Source organism: Pavona decussata, unplaced genomic scaffold, assembly GCF_977016875.1.
Source record: "Pavona decussata unplaced genomic scaffold, jaPavDecu1.1 SCAFFOLD_140, whole genome shotgun sequence".
NCBI lineage: Eukaryota > Metazoa > Cnidaria > Anthozoa > Scleractinia > Agariciidae > Pavona > Pavona decussata.
Window position 1 is genome coordinate 1,085,320 of NW_028145553.1, and position 17,732 is coordinate 1,103,051.

The window sequence follows — 17,732 nt, forward strand, 5'->3', positions numbered from 1 at the left end:
TTAAAAACGTTCCTTTATTTTCTCGTTACCATCATCATCGTCATCATCACCACCACGATCAGAAACCTTTGTAGCTGGCGGCGCATACTAATAATTTATTGGTAAGTCTAAATTAGCCTTGATCTGTAAATTGAATTGCATTAGACGCAAATCATCCTCGGAGACCCAGGAGCAGGGCCAATCAAAAGCGGGGAATTCAAATGCTTCTGTAACTGGTTCGGTAAGAGTAATTGCCCAGGGGCTCTCCCGTCCTCACAATAAACTTTCGCCCGCGAAACTCCCTGCTACCGGACTAACTGCCCCTGGCTCTCCGAGGATGGACGCAAATGAAATGGCTTCAACGCAGTCGCATTTTATGGCTTGAGTCGCGTCATATCTAATTCTCAAACTCATTAATAATTCATGAAGAGAAAACAAAGGAAATCACTACCGTGAAGGAGGTTTGGAAATGTGATCTTAATTATCATAAAATTTTGTGAACTTTTGCTTCGAATTTCTCCAAGAATTATCAATAGTTTGAGAAGCTACTTGAAAGAGTGTTTCCTCCTATTGCCAAACACCTCGAAGTTGGTTAAAAAAACTCGGCTACGCCTCGTTTTTCCAACCTACTTCTCGGTGTTTGGAAATCGGAGGAAACACTCTTCCTCGTGTTTGATATATTACCTCAAGCACCACAAAAACTTACAGAAGTTGCTGTAAATCGCCGGTTTCAATCAATCATAGCCGCGCAAAAAACGAGTAAAATACTTCACTATTGGAGGTGAATTGCGACTGAAGGCGATGTGTAAATGAAGCCTTAGATTTTTTTCATCCCTCTTACCGATGAATGAGTATTTTGAATCTGAAGGTGCTCTGATAGACGCGTTTATGAAGTCAACGATCCAATCGAACAATCTGTGAAAGCAAAGAAGATTAATTTTAAAGCCACTGGCGTGCTACTCGGCTTCTGAAGAAGCAACCTCAAAGAACGTGCATGGTTTTAACAAATGCACTAACAGAAAGTATAGATTTTTAAACGCACGCATGGATGAAGCAAACGAAGAAAGAAAACCAAACGAATTAAACGTTTTCAAAACGGTCATATAAACATTGAACCTTGGTGTAAAACTTATTTTCACAGAGCCAGGGGAATAAAGCCTTGGTAAATCATGGCAAAGGAGTCAATCACTGGCCAACTAACCCGGAAAGCCAGGAAAATGGAAGGAAGGAAGAATTTTCTTCCTCAGCTTCCCTCTTCCCACTCGCGCGCAGTATTTCCTGTCCCGCCCGGTCCGTTAATGCATCAGTCAATTCCAACTGTGCCCATCCCCCCGGGCAATAGTGGGGCATTTTCCCACACTGTCCATCCCGGGGGCCGGGCATTAGCCTTCCATCCAATTACCCCAGGGCATTTGACCATCTCACTTTTTTTCACCGTACAGCATTGTCGCTTCCTTAATGACAAATTCACCGGCAAATATAGTAAGTTTCTTATTGAATACGTCTAGATAGGACATAAAATGGGACGCTAGAGCTGCAGAATGACCTATTTTTGCACTAACTAAGGGAAACAAGACCCAGCTAGGACTTAATTTGGCCTGAAATAGCTTAGATTTTACTGAAAATAAGACGAGAAACGAAGAAAATAAAACATTTTTGACATGTTTGAGCTACCACCCCGGGGCATTTGAACTATTTTGTCCCGGCGGTGGGGCATTAATTTGCCAGTTTATTTTCAAAAAATCCTAATTCCCGGGGGTCGACCCGGGGGGGGGGGGGGGATGGGTACTGTTGAAATTGACTGATGCATAACCTTACCCGGGCTCTCTGCGCTTCTTCATGCGTTTAGTTGAAACCAGATGGGCTCAACACAGCCCGATTTGAACACCTCGGTGATGTCACCGTGACGTGCGCACGTCTCACAGGTAGCCTGCAGAACAGGCATTATTTTTTTGCGTTTTTTTCAGGCGAGCGCGGGGCTTGAGTCACACGCGACGGTAAGGGCGCGAGTGACTCGAGCTCCGCGCTCGCCTCGTGCTTGCCTCCGCTCGCCTGAAAAACGCAAAAAATAACGCCTGTTCTGCAGGCTACGCAGGTTATGATTCGTGGCCATAATGTGTAAAAAAAAAAGCATACCGTATTTATACCACTGTTGTATCCGATGATTTTGCGGTGGAAAAATGACTGTGAATCACAGATGCATGGCGAATCATGCTTGGAAACCAAGGTCTGCCCACAACAGTGAAACTGGCCGTTCAGAAGTCTTGTAATCGGGCTATTAGTTAGTATCTAACAATTATCCTGCGAAATCACATGGAATATCGCATGATACTTAGCAGACGAGGCCGTAGGCCGAGTTGGCTAAAATCAGAGGATATTCTGCAAGATTGAGCAGGATAATTGTTTTATTATTCGACAATAAAAGCAAAGTAGACGTCCAATCCCTTGCAAGCTTACCTGGAGTATATCAGTTTAGCCATACAATCTCTTCTCTCCGCGCATTCGGATGCTGAACAGGGTTTCATGAACTGTTCGCCAGTTGAACCCGTCGTTATTCGCCGCAAACATAAGCACAGCTTTAGCGACTCAGCATCACTTCCTAGCAATTCACAGACGTTTGATACTAAAACGGAAAACAGAATAACAACGTCAAGAAGAAAACTCGGTGAATAAAAAATTAAAAGTTTTTCTAGGTTGGCAGAGAAATTTCGACCAATTTTTAAGGCACAAATTTGGCTCACGATACTCAAGGAGCGATACTCTAAAACCACGTGGTCTCTTTTTCAGGATAGTTTTGCGACATTGAGTTTTTGTTTTCGTATTGTTATTATTATTATTATTATTATTATTATTATTATTATTATTATTATTATTATTATTATTATTATTATTATTATTATTATTATTATTATTATTATTGCAAAACTTTGACATCGTGTAAAAAGTGTTCATTCTAGAGCGCGGCTTTGCGGGATTCCCGCAATTCGATAAAAAATGCTGCATAAAATTTCCATTGGCCGGCAAATGGGGAGCACAAAATTGTCCCCAAGGATAAGTCCTTATTTTCTGACATAAAGTATTCGAAAGCATCACTGACGATACGATCGATATGGCCGCCTCTCTACACTTCGAAATTAATAGCCTCTTTCTGTCTCAGTTGCCTTTCTCTTCTTGGTTTGTTTCTGTGTTCATATTCTGCACTTTCTTGAGTTGCTTCTGAATAGACTGTATAAAGGAGTTAAAAAATCTTTTCGGGGCCCCCTTTCTTGAAAAAGGACCCCTTAAAATTATAGAAGTGGGACCTCATCGGCCAATTTCTGGAATAAACCCTGAAAAAGAAGATACTCTTTTTATAACAAGACTTTTCGAACGAAAGATTAGGGTCGCCAAATCTCTCGTAAAACGGGTAAGCAAGAGCTGGCAAATTTCGAGACTTAAAAAAACTCCAAAGTTACCTATCAAGCTATCGCCAGCACTCGGTACGGCAAAAAAAAAGCGTAAAGCCGGCGACACACTTGCCGATTTTATACGCCGATCGCCGCGATCGGCGTATAAAATCGCTGATATCTGGCATGCCAGATATCGGCGATTAAATTCGCCGGTATTCGCCAGGTGTTCCCGTTCCCGTGATTTTCTACGCTCATCACTGCGAGTAAACCAAGCAGGTTGGGCAATTTTATCACATGACTTTTCGAAACTGCCACATCACCGCGATCGGCGTATGAAATCGCCAGGTGTGTCACCGGCTTAAGATGGAGAAAGCTCGCAAGAAGAGGAGACTTATTTCTCTTTTGTAGATCTTCGTATTTTCGTGGGACGGCCTACCAGTCAAAACTAACCTTTACTATCCACATCTTGAATGGTGCAAGTGTCATTCATTGACGGAGTCGGTTCCGCGAATTTAACTTCGCAAAGCTTAAGAATGCCATTTAAAATCTGAAATGACCGAAGACAGCATATTAGAACTTTCTGGTAAATGGTGGTGACATTTTCGCACAAATTCCAAAGTTAGTTCCACCTTAAATATTTCGGATTGCAGTTGATGGTCGATTCCTATGTTTTTCAAAGCTTGTCTTGTTTTCTCTAGGGCTGAAACGGAAAAAGACATTTTAGAGAAAAAAAAAATTTGTTAAAAGGCTCGGATATAGTGTGAAAGAGAGCATTTAAAACAACACAGCATAACATTTATGGTCTCTCCCAAAAGTGTCACCGTTTTACGCCTGCTCAGAAAAAATAACAAGTTAACATCACAACAGATTGAAATTAAAGTAAAGTGTTATTTTCTTACCGACAAAAGAAGATTCTTCATCTCTCAGGGCTAAATCTTGAAGTTCTTGTGAATTTATCTACAGCAAGCGGAACAAATGTTTCAATTTTATTGAATCCAGGATCTTTCTTTCGATTCAAATTCAAAATAATTATGAAATTTTACGAAACTGCTTCGCACCTGCTCAAAAATGTGAAATTTCCTTTCTCCCTGTGCCTGATGTACAACTCTCGTCTTCTCTAGAAGATAAGTGTTTATCGTAGCCCCAACAATCCTTTGGTTCCTGGGAGGGAATTTTAGAGAGCATTCAGCAATTAACTCTTTCTTATTACCACCGTTAGTCGATTGTACACCCTGTTTATGTTAAACCGCGCCAGTCTATTGCAGTGCCATTACGTGCGAGGGGCGCGAAAAATGGCAGAGCGCGCGAGGGAGGAAGACACGCGAGGGGAAAAGGAGCTCCTTTTCCCATTATATGTGCCCCTCCTTCACGCACCCCGCTCTTTCTCGAACCGTATGATTTTTTTTGCGCCTTTTTATTCCTTACGCTGGCTACACGCACGCCTACAACGGCCTAACCATCGGCTATACATGATACCTTTGTTTCTCATGATCTGTGATTCCTTAACAGCCTGGCCCTGCTAAGCCTATAGAACAGACTGATTTCAAAAGCTTCGTTTCTTCTTTACTGCAAATGTTGCGAAGCAAATTGGCAGAGTATCAGTCGCTTTTTCGACTTCATATTGTTACAGAGTCACCTAAGAGCAGAGCTCAAGCCTCCCTGAGCTTAAGAAGAACCCTGCTGGTAGGGCGTTTCCCAACTGGCTTCCCTCCATTTTTCACGTTGCCAAAAGATGACCTCCGTGCTATATAAGGGGAGCTTCTGGTTAAAATTTACCGAAAGGCTAGACTAGGAAACACACTCTTTCTTCTGAGTTTTGTGGCTAGTGTGGACAATATGTTTCGGAAAACAAAAAGATGAAAGAGTTATGCCTCGCAGTCAACAAGGTTTTTAATTTGATTCCGAAAACTTTTTTTTCTTTTCGACGAGCAGCAATCACTTCACTCAGGACCAATACGTTTCTTAAGCGGAAAACATCAATTTCCGCAACAGTTTTCCTAGTCTAATTAATCCCTAAAAATGGACGGTTGCTTGAAAATTCATACGCGCACTTTTTTCTAAACAAGTTTTGAAAGGCATGACTCACAAGACCTCACGGAACAACAGTATTTTCTTCCTTGAACTTGCTCCAAATCGCTCAAAAGCTACCTGAGGGCTTTCAAGTGTTTTCCTGTGAATGTTTGTTAAAAAGTGAGTAAAGTTGTTGTTGTTGTTGTTGGTATATGATGCGTGCTGTTTGCTCACCGATCAAACTGAAGCTGGATGTATTTTCCAAAGCGGCTGCTGTTTTGGTTCCGCACAGTTTGAGCATTTCCAAACGCTTCCAGAATTGGATTGGAATCAAGTATTCGCTGCTCAATCCTGTTCACATTAGCGGCCTCCTCTGTCCTGCAAAAAATATTAAATAGAGATGTTTCTGAGATAACAAGAGGTCCGTATTGAGAAGGTATTGTATATGCGACCGATATTTTCTCAATACGCATCGAGTAAGCTAGTCCAAACTGACTTGTTTTGCGAATTTGTCGAAAGCATCTATGTTGACAAACACGCGCTTGTGAGAAGGAAAAAAACTCAATCATTATCATAACTATGCCACTAAAGCAAGTTTACCAAAATCGTAGATTGTAGTAAGCCATCAGGCGAACGAGTGAAAACAATCGCCTTGGCGCACGTTATGGTCTTCTTGTGCTCTCATATTTTGCCACGAATTGTTTTTAAAATGTAACACAATTAATTTACAATTTAGACAAAATGGAAGAAGTGTCTGTTTGTAGTGTTCTAGCTTACAATAAACACTTCCTACCTGGTGTCTGTCATTTCTGCGATAAAGCGCATCAGACTTCGAGTTGTCCACGTCTGTAAAGAGGGGAGAAAAGTGTAAAATCGTCACTTGAACCATGGGCAATAGGAAACATGGGTTTCGAGTAAATAAATCTTAAGACTACTTTATTGTGAATAATTCAACTATATTTGAGATAAATGTAATATTTATTTAGTCGAAACCCATGTTTCCTATTGCCCATGCTTGAACATTTCTTACCAAACCCACCCCTCCCTGCACTCACCTTTCCTGCTCCACTTTCGCCGCTGACAATGATAGACTGGTTTCTAGTGTCCAGATTTCTCTTGAGATCACAAAATGCTTTCTGGCCGACAGCAAATATATGAGGAGGGTATTCCTAGATGGATAAAGGATGGAACAAATAAGGGAAAAAGCAACTTAGTCTTAAGGCTGGATTAATATGATGTCAGACAAACCACCCTGGCCAGAGGAAGCTCTGTTCCCAGTTTCTCTCTCCTCCTTCTTCTTGAGGTAGGGAGAAAGAAGACCTGGAGGAATCATGTGTTAGAAAAAATTCATGCCACATTTCCTCCAGTAATAGTTGTCACTTGTCAATGAATATTTGTCCCTACCCAATGGAAAAAAATGCCCCATTCTCAGGCAACTTTCAAAAGATCTGCCCCTCAATTCTTGCATAATGTTACGCACTGGTGCATGGTAACTATGTCCATTATGTAGAACATAGCAATGAAAAAGCACTGGTTTCAAACCTTGACTTCAACTGGACTAATCCTCTTGTATTTCTCCACCATCTTTTCATCATAAAGTTCGGCCACATCTTGGAAAGGATTGATGGCAATGAGAGGTACACCTATGAGAAAGACATTAATTTTGAAAGAAAATGAAAAAGGGTCTTCACTGACACATGGGAGAAGAAAAACACTTTACCACAAGTATGCCACCAAAATCATAACCCTGGGAATGAAATCACCCCAACCTCAACAGAGTTGAAGAACACTGCTCTAGCCTACGTAGCAGGTGAATGAAAAATATAGGGTGCGTGAGAGAACTACTTTCACAGTCACGTGTCTCCCTCCCTTGCCAGGCTTTTCATGTGCCCTATATGTTTTTCACTCGTCTGCCACACAGGCTAACACTACCCAAGACCACATGACGAAGCTCCTCCTGTCAGCCATGGCCTCCATAACTGAGAAGCTAAAGAAGGTAAAAGTGACAAATAAATAAAAGGTAATTTAAAGCAAAACATACCTGCCCAAGAGTAGAATGTCCTTGCTTGAAAACGAGCTTCTATTACCTTGAGCACTGAAAATATCAAATGCAGGGAGCCTCAGATATTTTATCATTAGACAACGACTTCCAGTATGCAACATTCTTCTTTACAAATTGAGGTACCTTTGATAGCAGCCTCTAGATGGAATGCTAGTCCATCACAAGGTTACCCCCAGGAGTATGTTGCCGGTACCCATTTTAAATACACCCAGGTGATGAGAAATAATGTGGGAGAACTCAGATTTCCTTTTTCTGAGTGTATCACTGACTGAAAAAATACTTTGACCATTTCTTCACCAGTTTTAAAACATAACATCACATCTCTTCCTCATATTTCCTAGCAGTTAATGCCGAATGTTTGTCACACAGACCTTGACCTCACATGAGACTTCTAGCTCAGTGGTTGCTCCCTAAGCTCAATCTTGTTGGGAGAACTCAAATTTTCTTTTTCTTTAGGTTTTCTTTGTATGACGCAACTTGAACAATGTGTAAACTAGGTCTATGAGTCCCTTTATGAACGTCAGAATGGGCAATAAACATGTGCAAGGTTAATTCATGCATCAGCCCTTTGTTCATATCTTACCTCCTCTCTGTACCATTATATCTGAGCAAGTTATGTAACTGGTCCCAGTTGTTCAAAGAGTAGATAACTTTATCCAGCCAATAAGTCACCATCCAGCAGACAAAATGTATTACTTAGAGTATATTTTATCCACTGGACAAAGTTATCCACTCTTTGAACAAATGAGACCAGTGCTTGTCAAGGCTGTTGCCTAAGAACAATTTCAAGGAGCCCATAAGGCCAAAACCCAAGAAGTTAGAAACCCAACATGTGAAGTGTTAGGTGCTTTTGCAAAACATGTAGGCGCCCAGAGGATTTTCTTGGGTGCCCCAGGCTACTGATTCTGTCAGGCAGCAATGTTTATTGGTCATCTAATCTATTATGGTACAAAACTTGCACTGATCCAAAGTGTGCCATAATATGCACTGGATCAAGGGTCTCAATTTTGTACTGGTACAATATGCACGCAGGCTGAATGTTTCCAACTTGAAGGACAAATGGAATCAAACCTGTGTCTTCATTCAAAGGACTCAGAGATGTCAGGTCATCAGTGGTTTGAAGATCAAGCCTTTCCTCTTTGATATGTTTGTTGTGATGATAAATGTCATCCAATGAAGCTCCCCTCTTTCTATGTACCTTTGGGGTTGTATTTGAATTATCCACAACCTAAAAAGATTTATATTTTACGATTAATAATGTATCATTAATTTTCAGCAGTGTCCATCCCCCCCCAGACCCCAGACTGATCCACAGGCAGTAGGCAAATGCCCCATGGTGGAAACAAACAAGCTGTTCAAATGCTTCACTGTACAGTTTCAAAATTGAATTATTTGTTTTGAGCTACTTTCATTCTAATGAAATTTAATTCAGACCAAAATAAGTCTCAGAAAACTCTTATTTCTCATTATCTTTGCACGGTGACTATTCGTGATGCAGATCTACCATCTCATTTTTCTGGTCTTTAGATGAAGTTTATCACAAATTTATTGTCTTTGCTGGTGAATATATCATTGAAAGGAAGTAACAGACGAGTGTTATGAGGTGAAATGACAAGGCTGTCAAATGCCCCGTAGTAGACTGATGCCCAACCCCCAGGACAGACAACATGAAAAAACGCCCTAATAATCCCCAAAGGGGATGGAATTGACTGGTGCATAACTTGAGTATAAAGGAAATATTAACCTATGCACTATACTTAGCATATATATATTTGTTTCTAAAACAAATGTTTTTCGAACAGTAACTAGCAAATAATGGATATAAAAGAGCAGGTCAGCGAAAAGCCACAAACATTACACTTGCATTTAAATATACAGAAGGAACTCAACCTGATATATTCTTAAATAAGTAAACTTAACTTTAATACATCTAATTTATACAATCGTGTAGCTTTCCAGCATATACACGCAATATAGCACTCACTAGCTAGCTAGCTACATCCAAATCAAAATTAAAATTCTGATCTGAATCCTAAATTAAAAATTAAGAGTGTGTCATTCAATTTCAACAAAATTATTCCCTTACACACAAATAACCATTTCACAAGCTGACATGTTTACAGCTCGATCATAGATCTAGGTAAGCGAAATATTATACAAAAAGTCAATATCAACTCATTTGCGGTCGCTGTCAAATGATCGCAGTGCATTGATCGATTCATCGACGGCTAGCAGTTCATGTAACAATGTACATACAAGATACTCACCCTCATATTTTCACCTGTTGATCAGCAAATAGCGAATCAAACACAGCTGATCAGAGTAACAATCAAAAATTCTCATCTGATTTCAAAGCTTCGCATTCAAATTTCGAACCGTGGCTAAATGACGAGTTTTGATTGGCTAAGTATGCAAGATACCGCGGTGTTGCAAGAAATCCTATCAGCGGCCAACTTCAAAAGTGAATACGTATCACTTCCCATAATGCTATGCGAGTTACAATTATGAGCGATGATGCAGAAAACATGGCTTCCTCAATGACTCCTATGAAATGGGAAGGTTTGTGTTTTGCCGTTGATTTCTACCACATTTCCCTACATCTCTGAAATCTACGAACCCTCCGATAATATAGTGGATGGTTTCTTGATTTATGGTGGAATTTCATTGATTTTCTCTGTAGAATTGAGGAAGAAAGCAAGACAACTTGAAAACGAAATTGATCTAAAATTGGTGTCGTTCAGCAAGTTGGGGACGAATTACAGTCACCATAATGGCTTTAAAGAGAGGTAATTACCGAATTGCAGTATTATATATAAGGCTGAATGTCTCAAAACGTAATCAGCTACCTGTTGTTTTTATTTACAGTTCCGACACATCACCACTTCTCAATAGTTCCTCCAGTGAACGTCTTTTCGATACCATGGGATTAGAAATTGAACAACTTTTATCGAAGGTAAGCTTAAGTTGTTCCCAAATTGTACACATTTAGTGAACGTCTCTGCGAAAATTAAACGTTACGCCTTGAATTTTTTTCATTTATTCGCAAGGGTTATGAATCATTACGGATACGATTATTTAAGTTTAATTTTATGTGAATATTTTGATGGTTATTTTGTTGCCACTGCCATTTCAGATGACGTTGCATAATGTGGCGTTATATCTCCGCCAAAATTGAAGTTCACATTTTAACATTCGAGTTCACAATGTAACATATGAGTTTACGTTTTAAACATTCGAGTTTGTAATCCAACATTCATGTTTACGATTTAACATTCGAGTTGACAATGCAACATTCCATTTGACAAAGTTAGTGGTCACAATTCATAATTCAAGTTTGTGATGCAACATGCAAGATGACAATTCACCGTGCAAAGGGATGATCCAATATGCGAGGTGACACATTCTTTCGGCTAAGGAACAATGCAACATGCGACGTAACAATTCAAGGTGTAAGATGACACATAAATCACCAAGGGAACAATTGAACATGCGACATGACAATTGAACATGCAACGTGACAATTGAACATTCAACGCCACAATTCAACATGCTTGTGGGAACTGAGTATTAAAACGGCCGGTGTCGCTCGCGCCTGGGAACTGGGCCGACCCAGTGCATAGGAAAATAAGGATGGCGGAGCATGCAGACTTTTATCGTTTCGCCTACAGTGTAGTTGAGCAAACAATAGCAAGATTGGAAAGTTTAAATGATCTGTCAGAAATGGGTGACTTAATTATGTGATTAGAATATCTTAATTTGTCCCTCGCTAACTTAGACAGTCCTGACAAGGATGAAATTATGCTTTTCATCGATCGGTGAAGTAAGGTGGCCCACAAGTGTCATGGCAAAAACAGTTTCACCACAGCAAACTCATTTTTGTCACGGCAAAAATGATTTCACCATGGCAAAATCATTTTCGTCAGGGCAGCACTAAACGATGGAATCCGGATAACAGAGATATAATGCCAGAGCATAAGGTTGTCAAAATTCAACCAAGCTCACAAATCAGGACTTGACAGGGAATGAATACAGCTAGAAAAAAATATTGTTATAGTATTCTAGGCTGGTGTAGTGGTATTAATTTCTCTTTTCTGTAGAAATTAAAAAAGCCTAAACGGTTTACAGTTCTAATTCCAATTTACTTGTCATGCTGACTAAGGTGATCTCCATAAAATCTTTTTTTTCCCATCACATAATCCCTCTTGACATTAACATATAGATCATTTCAAGCGAGTATTGATTATATCCTCCCCTGACTACCATTTTGCAGCAAGACTGCCTTTTGTCTTTTTATCCAGCAGTCTTGGTGAATTCAAAACTGGACAATTTACCTTAAGTTATCAACTCTGTTGATAAACCAAACATTCGTTTCTACTCCCCACTGACACAGCACCACAGTTTCTTTAGTAACTAATCCCTGTATATCTCTTTTGATCTTAGTTGACAGAAGTAAATGACTCAATGGCTGAATATACAGCAGGCTTCAACCTTGGCCAGCCTAATGCTACTCAGCTTCACACGCTTCAGAGGCACAGAGACATACTGCAGGGTTACTCACATGAGTTTGCAAAGACAAAGGTCTGTCTTCAAGAGTTTATGGTTGAGACAATATACAGCGTACACAGTTTTAAACAAAAGTGCATTTCTTTCTCAATGGAGGTGGTACTTGTAATTTATTCTGATCCATTTTAATGTAACAAGTGGTGTAAAAATGTATCTTATAAAGAATACCAGACTGATTTCAAGAATATTTCAAGGGAATACATAATATGTATCCATAGCACAAAAAATCCCAGCCCTATGCATTCTACACCCTCAACTAGCACCCACTTGGCTCCATCTTAATTCTAAAGCAAAGAAGTTTTAGAAAGGAAAACAAGTTAACTTATCAGTGGTTCTTAATTTATCCATGAATGGTTTGTGATCGTTATTAAGCAGAAAACCACTTGGGTTTTGAGAAAACATATATTCCAGCCAGTCCTCTGGCAGGGTTCTCCCTAAATTTTGGAGTAGGAGGAGAATGAAATGGAGTAGCCGGCAGAGGAATTTATAAAGGCGCCTAAGTGCCTTCCATGCGCCTCTGGCTCGCTCGCATTTTGCATGTGTTGGAATACATAGTATGTTGTCTGATATGGAGTGCTTTTCGTTGTTAACCGCTGCCTCGCAATCTGAGCCTGTTTCGTTTGCTGAATGTTCGATCGATGTCTGCAAGCAGATTCAAGCGTTGGTGTGACGAAATTCTCGACGAAACTTTCAAGTTTATTCAGTCAAAAACATTTTTAGACACTTGGCTCAACTCACTTGGAAAACTTTATTTATTTCGTAATGTATTTACCCAAGGGAAAGTAGACGTTGTAAATGGAAAAGTTGCCGTTGGATGCAAAACAAAGTATTTATTAATTTTTTTTAATTGGATCTGAGTAGCCGGCGCGCCCAGGACGACTAGCCAGCGATTTTTGCTGGTCGCCGGGGCTTACGGAGATCTCTGCCTCTGGGCAAGCTACTCCTGAGCTATGGTAATTTCTTTTTTGCTGAGATACAGTCAAACTGAGGTCTGTGGACAACCACGCAAATGTTATGGACAGTTTTTTGGGCACCATCCATCACCATGGACTTTCCTGAAAATGAACTTGTATAATAAAATGATATGTATGAATGCTGCTTTAAGTTGGAATCTTTTTCAGGTCCCAGCTGTCTCCGTAATAACAAGGTTTGACTGTAGAACTATTTATTGTTTACATGGGTCGCCTTCTGAGCAATATTATTGTGCGTACGTGTAGAAATATGCTTGTCTGATATCAAAAACTGTTTGATCCAACATCTGAATGACAATGTTTTATTGTGCTAACTGCTTGCCTGTGCGGTGCTGTTTGTGGTTCATGTTATACAAACATGTTCATGGACCTTTATCACTCGGCGGCCATGTTGAGTCTCAGGAGAATAAAAAGCTTTGTTTTTGCGCGACAAGCCTCGCACTGAATTTGTATCTGGCGGAGGCTTGCCATGCGAAAACAAAGCTTTTTATTCCCCTGAGACTCAACATGGCCGCCAAGTTATAAAGGTCTATTGAAACAGTGCCAGGATGTCAGAGGGAGAAAGATGCATTTTTTTCAACTTTGATTCTTGAAAGTTCTAGAGCAATTTTGTCAGAAGTTACATGCATCTTGTCTTGAAAAGGCAAGAATTATCCGATACTGAATAACCCTGTTATAATAAAAACAATATTCTTTATATGCATTCTAGAATTTTGTAATACAAGGAAATGCGTTGTCAAAATTCAATAATTTTGTTTGTAGGCGAACATCCAGGCCTATAGAGATAGAGAAGATCTACTTGGATCTGTTCATAGAGATATCAAGTAAGTGAAATTACGTCTATCCATTTGGTGTTTACTCATTGATGGACATGCAAAACTTTAAGATGAAGAAAAAACGTCCATTATATTTTTAAAAGTACTGTCAGTGATGTATTTTTAAAAAAGTAAAAGAAGCAATTTAATTTGGATTGTTTTAACAATCCCAAAGTACAAGATTTAGCTTCCTAAAACTAATGGCCTCCAAAACGTAATGAGCTAAAACATAACTTGACTTATTGGTAGTGTTTGATTGGAAATAATACACATGTATGCTTTGTTCAGATACTAACAGGTTTAAGTAAACATTATGTGACATCTGCAATGGAAAATGCCTGTACTATATCTTCAAATTTCTTGGAAGAGCAACTTACTTGTGGCTGCCTTTTCACATTTTGACACAACTTTATTAAGTTGCATTGGCCCATAGTTGGTACCTGATTCTGACACCTCTTCGAAGCAATAAAATTTTAATCAAATTTCTCTTTGTAATATCCATGCTTATTTGATCATTGGAGTCATGAGAATTAAGGATGTGATCACCCAAGGTGAATGTTTTGGATATTTTAATAACTTCTCTCCAGTACTTTTGTAAGAAAAGTATGTGGACAAGATAGGAAAATTTGTTCTTCAAAATATGGGTTAAAAGGTTATGTTACATCAGCCCATAGTCATTACCTGATTTAGCCACCACATTGTAGCAACATCTGTGAAGTGATGACTGGCCAAGGCTGTTAAATTGAAATGGGACGAGGGTTTTTACTTACGGAACTTTGCACTGTACCATAAAAGAATTTAACTGTCAAATATTTGTTTGTTTTAAATTGTTATACTTAAGTGCATACAAGACTGGAATGAATAGAAGAACAGATCTCTACCTAAAAGAAAATGAACATATAAGAAAGTAAGTTGAATTTTCTGTTTGTATTTTGTGTTTATGCATTTCTAATTTTCTTTTGTCTTCTACTTTGAGAGTTTTCATCCACTAAGTCTTTTTTCTTGCCATTTTAGTTCTGATCGCATAGCTGATGAAGTAATTGGGTAAGTGTTCCTTTGTAATGTGCTATTGTTTTGATTTTTCTTAAGTTAAGCGAGTGGTAAAACCATGGAGATTTTAAGGCGTTTTTACACTAGGCAATTTGCCTTGCAACTTTTCTTGCAATTTTAATGAGCTGTTGCAACACAAGTTGCACAAAATGTTGCATAGTGTAGCATTCTTTGCAATATATATGCCTCGCAATGTTACGCAAAGTAGAACCGACCTGTACTTTTTCGCAATGGTTGCGGCAACAAAAAATTGTGAGCCATGTTAATTTCATGGCATGTTACACTTGGCAATGATTCGTGCAACTTGTATTGCAAAAATTTGTGAGACAAGTCGTAAGAAAAATTGTCTAGGGTAACAACGCCTTTAGCCTTTAATGCCCTATATCAATGTGCATTTTGTCCCTGCTCTTCATATGTATCATTTGGTGCTAGTTTGGAGAGTATGTTTAAACATAAAGACGTTTCATCCTGGTTGACCATTTCTTGTATTCTTGTGACCTCTTAAATTTAATCAGGTATTGAAATTCTAATGAGAAATTGGTTCTTGGTCAGTGCAGTTTTCTCACTTACGGCTCTCAAAATAACAGGAATAAAAACAATGGCACGATAATGATGTAACATTCGAATTTGCAAAATTGAATAAGGTATAATGAATATCCGCAAAAGCACTCAAGAAAAATATATTAATCAATGGAGAAAAAGTTAAATATGTATAAAATTCCTAAAGAGGGGGTGGTTGGCAGCACGAAAAAACAGTTACAATCCATAGAATAGCCGCAATGTAAAAGATTACGCTTTTCTTGAGGAGTTTATTTTCCTGTTCAAAAAACCAAAATTATTGGGACCATGTTAGACTGTAAGAACTAACTGATCCAGATTTAGATGAGTGAGGGTAAAGAGAACTTCCATTTATTTTGTCGGTTTTTTTATCATTATTATTATTATTATTATTATTATTATTATTATTATTATTATTATTATTATTTGTTCTGTTTGTGGATTGATTTCAGTTCCTATTTATGCTGATAAAATTTACCTTCTTTCAAAAATGTATCCTAAAAAAATGTATTTTATAGTGGAAATGCACTTATGTACTACAGGCATTTCACTCAGAAATAATGGAAACAAAATAATCAAATCAAATATACAGTAGCAACTTAAAAATCCCAGCTTGCAGGAGGCAAACCAGCTAGCTATATACAATCTTGGTCAAGGACCGGGCTTGAACCCGGGGCCTCTGGATTTCAAGTTCAGCGCCTTAAACCGCTGGACCACGCCGCCTACCCGCCTGACTGTTTTCAATATTCTTGCAGTGTTGCATTGGCCACAAAGGAAAACCTTCAAAGCCAGCGAGGTGTTCTTTATGGGGTCACCAGCCGACTAAGTGCAGTGACTAGTATCCTTTTGACAAGGCAAAACTTGATTTGTTGAGCCAGTGTCCACGGCTACCGGTTATTGTTCCCTGGAATACCATTTGCCGGTTTTCAACATTTGTCATTCGTGGGTCCTCTAATAAAGTTTTGCCTTATCTAAACAAAATCGTCAGTTATAAGGCTGTAAACCTGCAACTTTGAACAGCTCTATTTTCACTGGACCTTTATAATCTGCAGCTGCATTGTTTTTTAGGGCAAGGAACATTGTCTTGTTGTTCGTTCTTTTGTCCTCGTAACCAGCCATGTAAGACGCTGCAAACGGTGCAGGTCTCCCCGTCAAATTAAATACCAGTGGTGTTATTCCTTTTCTAGAACAGGCTAGCTCTTCATAAGATAAATCCTCAATAAGGCCTTAAGAAAAGATTGGTTAGGGAAGTGGACAAAACTACTATACTCGAACAGGACCCACCAAACCCCAAAATAGATGGTGGTCTCTGCCTGCACCCTCCGTCCTCAACGTCAAAAGATGGTGTCTTTATTGCATAGCCACCCCTCTATCCACAAGTAAAATATGACAGGGAGATTCAAACCACACTTTTCTTATTAATCTAACAATGCTGACTCTTTCTGTGTCAACTCAAATTTTAAAGCCAATAAAATTTTGTCTGTAATGTTCACGAGATAGGTGGTGTCTTCGATAACCCCCCCACCCCAGACAAGGTGGGTCCTCTTCGAACAAACTTGTTACGACCAGTTCCCTTATTTTTGCAATTCTGCCCCGTTTCATGTGAACGTTGTTATGCAATTTTATTCTTCAAGGTGTCTTGTTTTATTTCCTTGATGTGCCGTTCAGATCGTTTTCCCGCGTTAAACAGTTTAATTCAACGCATAAATGTCAGGAAACGACGAGACTCCATCATCCTAGCCAGCGTGATTTCCATCTGCATAATATTGATGCTTATATACGCCCTTGGATAAACACGACACTTCATTTGTCATCCTTAAGCTAAGATTCCGAAGGGCAACGAAATTCACCGAAACTTGGGCGAAGATTACCGACCGGTGGCGACGCAATACGACTAGACTAGAGGACTGACCTTTCGTGATCGGTCGGTTCTGACCCATCCTATCCTCGCGAATTGACGTATTTATGAATTGTTTCTCGAGGTGGTGGGTTCTTTTTGAGACTTTATGGAGCACTGCCCAGAAAGATAAATGTGAGAGAGAAAATTGAACACGGAGCCGCTAATTTTATAGACAACAGCGATAGCGTATTTAAATTATTAGGTAATCCTAAACAAATGTTGAAAATTCAATGGTTTAGGGACGGTGCCTGCTAATACAGAAGTATTTTTGTGCAGTTTATGATTATGTGGGGAAGGTAGATCTTAACAAGGACTACTGGAATCCTAAAAGAAAATTGGGGGCAATCACGCATTTTCAGCAACAATTATTCTAAAAAGGGTTTAAGTGCAAAACAATGCACGGAACTTTTTCCCAAAATGAAGCTTAATTATGTC

General features: G+C 39.2%; 2 protein-coding genes across 2 annotated transcripts in view; one reads left to right on the forward strand and one right to left on the reverse strand.

The window, feature by feature from the left end:
* Positions 1–9,817, reverse strand: part of LOC146466864 (unconventional myosin-XIX-like) — an 18,671-nt gene extending 8,854 nt beyond the window's left edge. The window contains exons 1-13 of the mRNA XM_085126757.1: positions 9,708–9,817; positions 8,512–8,668; positions 7,420–7,473; positions 6,921–7,021; positions 6,434–6,547; positions 6,172–6,224; positions 5,613–5,756; positions 4,427–4,529; positions 4,268–4,325; positions 3,998–4,068; positions 3,819–3,915; positions 2,437–2,602; positions 821–894 (exon numbers count right to left, since the gene is read on the reverse strand). Coding sequence (XP_084982883.1) covers positions 821–894; positions 2,437–2,602; positions 3,819–3,915; positions 3,998–4,068; positions 4,268–4,325; positions 4,427–4,529; positions 5,613–5,756; positions 6,172–6,224; positions 6,434–6,547; positions 6,921–7,021; positions 7,420–7,473; positions 8,512–8,668; positions 9,708–9,713 — 1,198 coding nt within the window. The 5' untranslated portion in view covers positions 9,714–9,817. The remainder of the gene's footprint in view (positions 1–820; positions 895–2,436; positions 2,603–3,818; positions 3,916–3,997; positions 4,069–4,267; positions 4,326–4,426; positions 4,530–5,612; positions 5,757–6,171; positions 6,225–6,433; positions 6,548–6,920; positions 7,022–7,419; positions 7,474–8,511; positions 8,669–9,707) is intronic.
* Positions 9,818–9,904: 87 nt separating this feature from the next.
* LOC146466865 (Golgi SNAP receptor complex member 1-like) lies at positions 9,905–17,453 on the forward strand. Its single transcript, XM_085126763.1, has 9 exons — positions 9,905–9,999; positions 10,121–10,226; positions 10,306–10,393; positions 11,881–12,018; positions 13,737–13,798; positions 14,631–14,696; positions 14,804–14,833; positions 16,153–16,235; positions 17,066–17,453. The coding sequence occupies exons 1-9, from the start codon at positions 9,930–9,932 to the stop codon at positions 17,188–17,190; spliced, it is 768 nt and encodes a 255-aa protein (XP_084982889.1). The 5' UTR covers positions 9,905–9,929; the 3' UTR covers positions 17,191–17,453.
* Positions 17,454–17,732: the final 279 nt, after the last annotated feature.